General features: G+C 35.2%; 3 protein-coding genes and 1 pseudogene across 7 annotated transcripts in view; 3 read left to right on the top strand and 1 right to left on the bottom strand.

The window, feature by feature from the left end:
- The first annotated feature begins 4,502 nt into the window (after window positions 1-4,502).
- LOC149056603 (uncharacterized) overlaps window positions 4,503-12,690 on the top strand; it is a 41,323-nt gene continuing 33,135 nt past the window's right edge. For all 4 annotated transcript variants that reach the window (XM_089222027.1, XM_089222026.1, XM_089222025.1 and 1 more), the window contains exons 1-2: window positions 4,503-4,636; window positions 4,907-4,933. In XM_089222027.1, coding sequence (XP_089078153.1) covers window positions 4,552-4,636; window positions 4,907-4,933 — 112 coding nt within the window. In that variant the 5' untranslated portion in view covers window positions 4,503-4,551. The remainder of the gene's footprint in view (window positions 4,637-4,906; window positions 4,934-12,690) is intronic.
- On the bottom strand, window positions 7,583-8,033 carry LOC149056607 (death-associated inhibitor of apoptosis 1-like). The gene has a single exon (XM_089222028.1). It carries the CDS (start codon window positions 8,031-8,033, stop codon window positions 7,608-7,610), a length of 426 nt encoding a protein of 141 aa, XP_089078154.1. The 3' UTR covers window positions 7,583-7,607.
- Window positions 7,974-10,725, top strand: LOC149056606 (uncharacterized). Its single transcript, XM_089222029.1, has 3 exons — window positions 7,974-8,752; window positions 8,986-9,043; window positions 9,126-10,725. Exons 1-3 carry the CDS (start codon window positions 8,596-8,598, stop codon window positions 10,723-10,725), a joined length of 1,815 nt encoding a protein of 604 aa, XP_089078155.1. The 5' UTR covers window positions 7,974-8,595.
- Window positions 10,645-12,343, top strand: LOC149056605 (uncharacterized; annotated as a pseudogene). Its single transcript, XR_016190715.1, has 2 exons — window positions 10,645-11,600; window positions 11,681-12,343. The product of XR_016190715.1 is annotated as an uncharacterized LOC149056605 (transcript).

Raw genomic sequence — 12,690 nt, 5'->3', positions numbered from 1 at the left:
AATCAACACTCTTTTATAAATACATCACAGAAAATTGTAGTTTAAAATCTTAGCGGATCCATGATTTTATCGATTTTAAATATAGTGTGTATTTTCTGTGTTAATCGTAGTCGATAAGTGGTAAAAAAAAATGATATTCTAGTAGGTATCATTCCAAATTAGCATTTCCGGTAGAAAAGTGTTCCTTTTTGGTGCATCGATGGTGTCAAACAATATTATAAGTGTTTATTTTTTTCTGTGGTTTTCCACGCAGTCAAGTACAAAAATTTTCTAAATCGGACAAATATATTTGCCATACGAATCGTGTCGGAGCCCACATAACATCACTGATTATCTATATGGTTGGGTTGGGTTGCTTATTGCTAATAATTATTTTGACAATCTATAACATTAGTGCCTGGATACTTTTTATGATCGTTTTCTATTGATGTGTAATAGTATTTAAAAATGATTTCAATACAATACTTTCGTGATTCGGATTTTTAAATTTAATATTTTTTTAAATCGTACATTAGGTACAATACATGAAAAAACAGCAAACCGTAGCAAAGCCACGAATACACCTAAACAAATACGTTATTCGTTATTTTATCTAACAATTCGATATTCTAGCATTATAACTCATGTGAAAACCATATGTGAATATATAATCAAAGCGGTTACGTTGGGAGTAATAATTTAAAATTTTAAAATTTTCGTGTTTCAAATATTCTCGATATTGCCGTATGATATCGTCTATATAAACCACAAGCACATTAAGTTCAACGATATTGGTTCCATAGTTAATGACGAATATAAATATTATGTGTATATTACAACAATAATTATTATTAAAAACAATAAAATATGAAATAAAAAATTCATTGTTTTTGGATAACGTGTTAACACTAGGGATGGGCCGATACCAATTTTTACAGATATCTGACACTCCGATATAATACCCATCCCCAATAATATATGGAAATATTAAAGCTAAATTTTCGGTAGGAAAGCTAAAACGCTTTAAACCGATACCATCAACCGATTTATTGTGATAAAAGTATAAAACCGATACCCGATAACACCAAAAATATTACCTAGAGAAGTGAAACATTTGATGATTTATGGTAAATGGTAATAAATGATTATTTAATATTGATAGCCTAATCTATGTATTTGTAAATTGTGATAAATCATATACATTTCGATAAGATTTTTTTTTTTATCGATTCATGTATCGGTTTCGAAAAAAAATCGATACCGATATAAAACCGATATCTGGTATCAGCTCTAATATCGGACCATCCCTAGACTTAAAATAAAATGCCATTGTATTATTTACATCGATTGTTAAATAAATTGACTTATTGCATCGTAATAACTATAGAATCTAATTTTATCAACGGTAGACGGACCGTTTTTCATCACTACCGAAATTATTCCTTTATATATTGTTATATCATAATGATATTGATAGCAAAATTGACACATCATTTACGAGTGAATACTCGAGGCTCACGCATAAACGAACAGAAATGATGCTGATCTTGAAAATCTGCAAACAATATATTATAACATGTAGCCACTATAGTCGTGTATAATCGTATGCAGTACGAAAAATAAAATAAAATAACAAGACGTCGTCGTTGAACCGGAAAAATCATGGCTCCGTTCAGAACATAACATGTAAATGGTGTCCATTTAATTTTCCAATATATTGTGATGCATTTTAATTTTACATAGTTTTTTCTGTGGTTGTCGATACAATCAAGTACAACAATTTTCTAAATCGGACATATATATCTGCCATACGAATCGAATTTTGAATCTTACGTGTGTGTTGATAATTGTAATCTGAATGGTTTTTGTGGAGTTGTAATAGTTTAATACTCTATTCACTCCATATATTTGCTGATAGTCCCTCATTGCGCAACAATAGAGCAAAATAATTATAATTTTATAATCACGTGAACTGCAGACTATAAAAAACATGTAATCGCTTTGTTTTATCATCGTCACACAAATCAACACTCTTTTATAAATACATCACAGAAAATTGTAGTTTAAAATCTTAGCGGATCCATGATTTTATCGATTTTAAATATAGTGTGTATTTTCTGTGTTAATCGTAGTCGATAAGTGGTAAAAAAAAATGATATTCTAGTAGGTATCATTCCAAATTAGCATTTCCGGTAGAAAAGTGTTCCTTTTTGGTGCATCGATGGTGTCAAACAATATTATAAGTGTTTATTTTTTTCTGTGGTTTTCCACGCAGTCAAGTACAAAAATTTTCTAAATCGGACAAATATATTTGCCATACGAATCGTGTCGGAGCCCACATAACATCACTGATTATCTATATGGTTGGGTTGGGTTGCTTATTGCTAATAATTATTTTGACAATCTATAACATTAGTGCCTGGATACTTTTTATGATCGTTTTCTATTGATGTGTAATAGTATTTAAAAATGATTTCAATACAATACTTTCGTGATTCGGATTTTTAAATTTAATATTTTTTTAAATCGTACATTAGGTACAATACATGAAAAAACAGCAAACCGTAGCAAAGCCACGAATACACCTAAACAAATACGTTATTCGTTATTTTATCTAACAATTCGATATTCTAGCATTATAACTCATGTGAAAACCATATGTGAATATATAATCAAAGCGGTTACGTTGGGAGTAATAATTTAAAATTTTAAAATTTTCGTGTTTCAAATATTCTCGATATTGCCGTATGATATCGTCTATGTAAACCACAAGCACATTAAGTTCGGCGATATTGGTTCCATAGTTAATGACGAATATAAATATTATGTGTATATTACAACAATAATTATTAAAAACAATAAAATATGAAATAAAAAATAAAAATTCATTGTTTTCGGATAACGTGTTAACACTAGGGATGGGCCGATACCAATTTTTACAGATATCTGACACTCCGATATAATACCCATCTCCAATAATATATGGAAATATTAATAAGCTACATTTTCGGTAGGAAAGCTAAAACGCTTTAAACCGATACCATCAACTGATTTATTGTGATAAAAGTATAAAACCGATACCCGATAACACCAAAAATATTACCTAGAGAAGTGAAACATTTGATGATTTATGGTAAATGGTAATAAATGATTATTTAATATTGATAGCCTAATCTATGTATTTGTAAATTGTGATAAATCATATACATTTTGACTAGATTTTTTTTTTTATCGATTCATGTATCGGTTTCGAAAAAAAATCGATACCGATATAAAACCGATATCTGGTATCAGCTCTAATATCGGACCATCCCTAGACTTAAAATAAAATACCATAGTATTATTTACATCGATTGTTAAATAAATTGACTTATTGCATCGTAATAACTATAGAATCTAATTTTATCAACGGTAGACGGACCGTTTTTCATCACTACCGAAATTATTCCTTTATATATTGTTATATCATAATGATATTGATACCAAAATTGACACATCATTTACGAGTGAATACTCGAGGCTCACGCATAAACGAACAGAAATGATGCTGATCTTGAAAATCTGCAAACAATATATTGTAACATGTGTTCAAATTAGGTACTCGTTTTTTTTTTTTTAAATACCACCAACTATCGTCCGCAAATGACAATAGATTTCCTAATCGGTGTAATAAGTGTCCGTTTACCGAGATAGCAAGAATTATTAATTTAAAATAAAAATCTTTGTATAGGGTAATCTCTGTAATTACTCATCAGTTTTTTTTAAAATTTTTTTTTTTAAAGGAAAGAGTACATTGTAGAGCCTTTTTAGGCATACATTTTTTATTCCTATAAAGTAGCAGGGGTACCTAAATTATAATATTATTGGTATTTTTTATAAATTAATGACCGTTTAATAAATAATAAAAAGAAATCCCATTTTTCTATTTTATGACTATATACAGTGACTACGGGAAGCTATAAAATAGCACTTTTTAGGGCTTCCAAATCTTAGTACTTCCTCACCAGGACCCTGTTCTAAGACACCACCCCTAATTATACAAAAAACATTCCATATCTGTAAGTGAAGATCTCCCCTCCCCCCGACTCAAGGCATCTAGTCGTCGGATGCGCGATACTATTCCGCATATTTCTGTGATTTATGTTTTAAATAGAAATAAACCAATTGATTACCTATAAACCTTAAAACTAAATTATTACGGGGTGTCGACTTACCACCCGTGAGTACCTTTCAATTTGCTAAATGCACATTATAATAATTTTGATATGTAGCTGGTAATGAATTATATTATAAGTTTTAGTTCGAAAAATAATCGTTGTTGGATTTTTACACCACAGACTATACGTATTATAAACACAACAAAACATTGTCTAGTTTACCCAACCTACTTCTAATTTCTCAAATAGTTTACTCAGTTGCACTGGATACACGCAATTGTATTTGTTTGTGTTTGCCTCGTATTTGCACAACGACCTTTTAAATACCTTTGCAGAAACACTTTTAATACTGTTCTATTATTTATATTTTTAACTTATTCAACGCTGTTATAATTATTAGTTTATCGTTTAAATCATGGCTAAATATATTATTATGTCGTTTATATGTTTAATGTTTTATATGATTGCAGATATAATTGCAACGGCAGAAATGATTCTAGGTAAGTATTTTTTTATTTTAATTGCGTATTACGACAAATCTCTTATTTATATTTATAGAGTATTTTAACGCTATTATGATTTTTCTAATTAATAGCAATGTTAATTATAAATTATTTTTTTTGCTGGACATGCATTAGGTTTATTTTACAAATGTACGTTTTTGGTACTTTGTGACGTTCTCTTACATGCTCTCATATTTTGTTTTAAATACCTTTTTAACCGTTTAACAATAACCAAACATATGTCTTACTAACTCTGCAATTATATAGAATATAATCGAGCAAAGGATTGTCTTAGTAAGTAATTTGATTTTAATTTACAATATTTATATTGTTCATATAAATAAATTGAGTTTTGTTCAACATGATCACTTATCTACTGTATAATAATTTCAATTTGTGTAAATTTTGGTTACTTATTCACTAATTCGTAATACATTATCTGTATTCTCATGTTGTTTTTTTACAAAATTTCAATTTTTAAGTGATTTATTAACATTTACAAATATTAAAATTTTACACACTCATATCTCGCTTAAAAAATACCTAACAAAAGTTTGAAACTGTTGGACTTACATTTTGGTATATTATGTATTTGAAAGACGGTGATGACATTTGCGAGTACATAATCTTAGTAAGCCGTATTTATTAACCTACATCCGTGCACTTTTTGGTCACGACATACAGAGCCGTGTGGTTAAGATTTGGCGCCCAGGGCAAAATTAAAATATTCGACCCCTATATTAATTATCATTAATAATAATGCATTCCATTCCTATTTAATTAATTTTTTTTTTACAACGTATTTTGAACATTGATTTGACAAAAAACTAAAGCTGATTGTAATAGTAATTAATAATTATTAAACAAAATAGTTAATTAGAATTTAATAATTTATACCGTATTAAATAATTAAAAAATAATACAAATCACAAATTATATTATATTATACATATTACATTTACTAACGTATCAAATAGCCTATATTAGTTTAAAACTTAATTTTCCTGGACATAATTGAAGCAAAATCTTCAATGCAGGGCTGGATTGGCCCATCGGGAACCTAACCGGTATCCTTGAGCGCTGCTATAGCTGCCTATTTTATGCTTATGGCTGTAGAGAAAAAAAATTTAAATTATATTGACACAGAAGAAATCATTGATAAGTTAAAAAAAAGCGAGTGAGTAGATATCCGCTCTGTTGTTAAGTAGTTTTCAAATGGGTTAATGTACGGTGCATGGTATTAAATTTAAATTTAATAATATAATATCATTGTATACGAAAAACGATTCTGAGCGGAGACGGTTTGTCAGTCTATGATATTTTATAGTTTTATACTGTATTTATTATATTGCTATAATTTAAAAAAAAAAAAAAAAATGTAAAATAAATAATTTAATAAAATAAATTCCAAATTAATCAATCAGAATCATTATAAACACGACTCACTCAGTCATTCATTGTAGGTTTTTTTTATTTATTTGGGTAGTTTAAAGAACCCACGAATAATATTTTTAAATTACAATAGTATAGCTAAAATTATTGTTTTTGGTTATTTAATAGGTAATTTCATCCAAATTTGAACTTAAAATAACTAAAAAAAAAAAAACTATTCTTTTTATTTTTTTTTTTTTGGCACAGAATTAACGACTTACACGGAACTTTGTTTTTAATTTTCAATCCTTAAATAAAAGTTAAACGTTGCATAAATTTTTCACAACTAAATAATTTGTACATTTTCAATTAATAAATGTTGTCAACATTTGATCTTTAAATAGTTATAGAAAACAAAAAACATGCCTTTGTATTTTTAATACTTTCTAACTGAGGAATCTCTAAATTTTCAAATCTTAAATCTTATCTTTTTAAGATAAATTTTTATGAGTTTCTAAGGAAATTTTCGTGTTTTTTACGTATTTTGTCAAAATTCGAACTTTAAATGTTTATTAAAAAAATGGTGACTGTATTTTTAATATTTTTTAACTGTCATTGTCACAATATATTAGGAGTCTTGTATTAAATTCTGAAGCTTTTTTTACCAAAACAAAAAAAATTAAAAATTTCAAATGCCTATAAATAAATAAAAAAGATTTGAAATATTTTGAACTTTTATCAAGTATAGAAAATGCCAGTAGGTGAGAAAGGCCGCTCCGAGTGCCCCCCCCCCCGCGACACCCCCCGGCATCCCATCAGCGCCACCCTGCGCCACCCCCCGCTTCACCCCGCCTTCTGCCTGCGCCACCCTGCGCCACCTACGTCATAGACGCCTGGCTACCGGGCCATCCCTTCCCCGCACCACCACCTGTACCGCTTCGCTACGTCATTGACGTCGGGACACCACGCTACCACCCCCCCTACCCCAACCACAGCCTATACCGTGCCACCTACGTCATAGACGCCGGGACACCGGGCCATCCCCTCCCCCACCTCCTGCCAACATCGACCACGTCGTTGACACCGGGTTAACCCCTCCCCCATCCCCGCTTCACACCACCCGCGTCTCGACGTCGCGCGCGGCGCGTTCTGTCCACGACGCGGCCTCGCTTATCGGACGCGGCCGCGACATTTCACCACCGCCGGTGGCGCCATCTATCCGCCGATTATGTAACGCGATTTTTTGACGCATACATATACAAAAACATATACATATATGCATAAAAACATATACTAACGCAAAAACCTATACTAACATGTGTGAAAACATATACATCATATATAGTCAAAAACCTATACATACATGTGTAAAAACATATACATATATAGTCAAAAACCTATACATACATGTGTAAAAACATATACATTATGTACATAATATGCGTAAACATATACATACATAGTCAAAAACCTATACATACATGTGTAAAAACATATACTGCGATTAAATTGTTAAATATAATTTTATTCAATGAAAATGTATATACAGATATTATATAGAGTACAGTGTAATAATGAACATTGATTTAGCTACTTGTTAGCCGACGACGTCATACGATTCCGATTTACATATACGGTCTTGACTATTATCATAACGATTGTCACGATTGATATTGTTAAATTCATTTTTAACGTTCTCGATAAATTGTGCGCCTTTATATAATAATACAAATACACATTCGGGATTATGCACGGCGTGTTGCTGCCACACTTCGTCATTTTCCTCCCATTTTCCCAACAATAACCCGCAGTAATGACATTGTACCAAGTCGCCGGTACCGGTATTATAAGCGAATCCGCATTCGGCCAGCGAATATTTATCTTGACGCGGCCGCGTTGGATGTGAATCGTATGTTTTCAGTCTCGATAAAAACGTTGTATACTCGGGATACTCGGGATTCGAGTTCTCGTTCGCCAAACGCACTAGTGATCGGCAATCGGCCGAACATTTTAATAAATTCATTTTAATACCTCGTAGAAAAATAATAAACCGCTGATAATACGCTTTAGCTGTCTGATCGCGTATAAGACACTTGCGGTCGGGTTAACGGTCTCACAGTAACTGCAGACGACGACTGTATACTATACGGTAATAGTTCGCGCGCGAAATAATAGTCGCAAAAGTAATATAAAATATTTGAATAGTAAATACAACGTTGAGTAGTTATTCCCCAGTTATCAGATACCCTGCTGCCGTGCCGCCGCGCCGTTGTTGTTGACCACACAGATGTGAGGTATGATGCCGCCGCCACTAACACTGCTAACACATGTTGCACGATGCGCATATTTCGTGTGTAAATTATATATATATGAAACTCATACCCCCATTCGGCCCCATATAATATAATATCGCGGAGCGCTGGTCAATTTTAGCGGGTGATTAGTTCTTAAATCGAAATAACAGCGGCCCTGTCAGATCAGTCTGTCCGCAGAGTTTAAACACGTTCCACGTCCTAACGTATATTCGTCTTCTCGTATAAATTGTATTATTATTTTAAAACGTTGTTTGTATTACATTCTCGAAAATGTTTAACTGTGCAACGTGCGGAAAAGTTTACGCTCATAAGCGCGATCTGAACAGGCACGCTAAAACCCACGACGGATCGACGAATTCGTGCGGGATATGTCTCAAGACGTTCACCCGCCGAGACAAACTCGGTATTCACGTGCAAAACCGCCATAGTAAGTACATTTATTATTATTACGACGTTGAACCGAAAAAACCTCATTGTTATTCATATAGTCGGGCAAACTAACATTGTGGAATTATCGCCATATCTCGAATATGTATTATTATTTTTTAAATCAGTTTTTTGTATAATGTAAAATTAGAATTCTATACATATGGCGTTTTTTTTGGGATCAACGACGTTTTGCTTAACTCGGGGTTAATAATTAAATTATTTTTAAAATAGTGATCGCTAAAAACACTCCCGAATTCCACAGCGCTGTACAAGTAGGCGGTTCAATGGGTAAATATTATTTTTCTCTTATTAATATAAATAAATATAAATAATAATAATAAAGAAGCTATCTTAATATTAATAATATATGATAGGTCGTCAGTCATAAATTGGGCACCCCCAGCCACTACCCCGCACGCTCGACCAGATGTTCAGCCTCCGACGGTCGTCTTGACTGACCGTCGCCGCCACCGTGCGGTCACATCTACTCCCCCACCTCAAGCCTCATCATCATCGTCCGCCCGCACACCGGTTATCGTCACCCCGCCAGATGCAAGATCCCTCACGACCACCGCACTACCACTTTCAATTTCACCACCGTCCATCGAGGAAGGCGGGCCTCACACGGAAAATACTAGTAAAAACATCAAACGTAAAAAGGCACGCATGCAAAAGGTTAATACGTCGAGCTTTATCGAGATCGAGTCATCGCATAATCGGGCCATCGTATGGTATTTCAGGAAGAACGTTATTGATAACGTAACCAGTTACCGTGCGTTCCTCAATTCGATAGAGTCCGAATTAATCGTGAAATTACGCGAGTGCGTGCGTATTAACCCTATTAAATACAATCTTAAATTAGAGGCCACATACGTCATACCTAACTTGCACAATTCGGCTCAAAACCGCGCTTTTAAAACTTCGGCTCGTGAACTATACGCGCACAGCAATGTTGAGGGTTTGGTCGATCGTGATTTCGCATCGCTCCAGGCCGAAGAAGATTCTTACGCCGGGAAATACAGCGGGTTCGCCTTATCGTGCATCGACGGACTGCTCTTGGGTGTGTATGAGTATACGCCTATGGGGGGATCGTCGTACTTGCCGTTGCCGGAAAGTATTCTGAGTCGGGAGGCAGTTGTCAACCCTCAGAATATCGATCAAGAGTGTCTCAAGTGGGCGATCCTCGCCAAACACGTACCCCAAGGAAATCGCACGCGAGTAGGCGCGAATTATTTGAGGGAAGAGCACCGGTACGACTTTTCCACACTATCAACCCCCACCCCCGTGTCGGAGATAAAATTATTTGAAAGATCGAATCCGGGGACGACCGTAAATTTATACGGTATAAGAAATTGCATGAAAAATAAAAATAACAAAAAATCCGGCACGCAATCTGTCGCGTATCCGTTGCGTGTTACAGACGAAGAAAAGGCGAATCATTTCGATCTGCTATTGATTACCGGGAAGGACGGCGAGAATCATTACGCGTATATTTCGAATTTTTCGCGTCTAGCCTGTCTACAAAAAAATAATCACCAACATCGCTTATTTTACTGTAAACGGTGCTTCACCAGATTTGAGGACCGTCCATTACAATACAAATTACACGGCGAGCGGGCGCTGGCCAACCACCGTTTACTGTGCGGCGCGCACAAACCGATTGTTCCTCTGATGCCGAAAGAGGGGGATACGCTCGTATTCGAGGCGTGGTGTAAGACGGAACGACTCCCGTTCGTAGTGTACGCAGACTTCGAAGCCCTACTCCTGAAAACGTCTCAGAAACAAGGTGCTAATACAACGGCGATGCACACGCACCACCCCATGAGTTACGGCTACCTCGTCGTCGCCACGGAGGGAGTACCAATAGAACTGTTCGAACATTCCCAGAGCTCCCGTCATTTTCCGTGGCTCGGCGACCGAGGACGATGTGGCCCAGCGTTTTGTCCGCGACGTCCTCGACGTGGCCGATAGAATAGCCAGATTATACAAGGAAGTCAAAGTGCCGATTATTATGAGTGTTGACGATTGTCGTGTGCATGACGGTAAGATGACTTGCGACTTGTGCAGTGTTACGTTTAGTGAGCGTAACTGCAAAACTGCACATCACGATCACTTATCTGGCCGGTTTCTGAAAACACTATGCAACACGTGCAACTTCAAATTGAAAACGCCAAAATTCGTGCCGTGCTTCCTACATAATCTCTCGAACTACGACGCGCATTTCATCGTTACAAATTTGGCGATCAAGGGCGACATTAACCGAATATCGGTAATCGCGATCACCGAGGAGAAGTATATTTCGTTTTCGAAATATATAAACAACACGTTCTCAGTCAGGTTTGTAGACACGCGTCGGTTCATGGCGTCAAGCTTGGCACACTTGGCGGAGAACCTCTCCTCTGCGAACTTTGATAAGTTTCGCGAAGTTGCGAAAGTGTTCGCCCCGTCGGAGATGTCGTTGGTCACACGGAACGGCGTGTATCCGTACGAATACACGGATTCGTGGGATAAACTACAAGTACCATCGTTACTGGGCAAGTTTCAATTCTACAGTGCGTTGACGGAGACACACGTGTGCGATGAAGACTACGATCATGCGTCTCGAGTTTGGAACCATTTCGGCTGCACGTCGTTAGGCGCATATAGCGACTTGTACCTACAAATCTATGTGCTGTTAAGCGCAGACATCTTTGAAAATTTCAGGGATATATGCATGACCACCTATCACCTGGACCCGGCACAATACTTCACATTACCAGGCTTCAGTTTTGACTGTATGTTGAAACTTACGAAAGTTGAGCTTTTTCTTTTGAACGATTATGAGAAAATACTCTTCATAGAGTCCGGTACTATAATACATATTGTATATATATATATATATATTATATATACAATATGTATTATATTATATTATTATGTGTTTCAGATTCGTTATTCTACCGTGTGGCAACAGACGATTTTTACGACGACATGGCTAACAATCCGAATCTGATGCGGTTTATGGATACCACTGCTCGGAAACGTATTCCGGGGCTTTTTAAAAATGAAACCAATGGACGACTATTTATGAATTTATCGCTCTACGGGCTAAATCGTATGCCTATGATGTGGAGCAGGAGGTCTGTATTCGTGCAAAGGGTGTAATGAGACACGTGATTAGAAACCACCTCACGTTTGCCGAACATAAGCGGTGCTTATTTGCCGACGCGGACGACGATGCAGAATCCGACGAGTGCAACGACGAATTCGACGCTACTAGGGGTAAAATGATTGCAGCCGATTCAGCGCTAATAGCCGTCGCCCGAATACACCGGAACGCCTCAATACCTGCTACGCGGTCGACTCAGCCGTCGACGATCGCGCCCCCATCCCACGTTTACAGCTATATGCCTTTCACGCCGTATAGAGAAAATGTTTCTATACGGTCGTTTAAGCACGAAGTGCGAACAATTAGGTCTATGAAACTCGTCTTGAACAGGGCAGACAACAAGCGTTACGTGTTACCGGACAACATTTCGACGTACGCGCACGGTCACTACCTCGCGAATTATTAAATTATTGTTATTATTATTATTATTGTTATTGTTAAATTACCTCATATCATATATATGTATATATATATATATATATATATAATTTGTATATATTGTACAATCTTGAAATACGTTCGTTGTATACAAAAATATGTGCATGTACGATGCTAACTAAAATATTATAATAACACCGTTTTTATATTTAATCTCGTTTTTTAAAATTATTATTATTTTAGTATCACAGATTCATCTTTCAATCCTTATCATATTTTATCTTATCTTTATCTTCTCATCATTATCTTATCTTATCTTATCTTATACTCACCCTTATCTTCATACATACTTATCCGATATATTATACCGAGGTCTCAACATTATTATTAGGTTTATTATTATTATTAAG

The sequence above is a fragment of the Diuraphis noxia genome, unplaced genomic scaffold, assembly GCF_037042655.1.
Source record: "Diuraphis noxia isolate RWA-SAM2 unplaced genomic scaffold, SU_Dnox_SAM2 contig0003, whole genome shotgun sequence".
In the NCBI taxonomy this organism is placed as follows: Eukaryota; Metazoa; Arthropoda; class Insecta; order Hemiptera; family Aphididae; genus Diuraphis; species Diuraphis noxia.
This window is presented reverse-complemented; position numbering and strand designations above follow the sequence as displayed.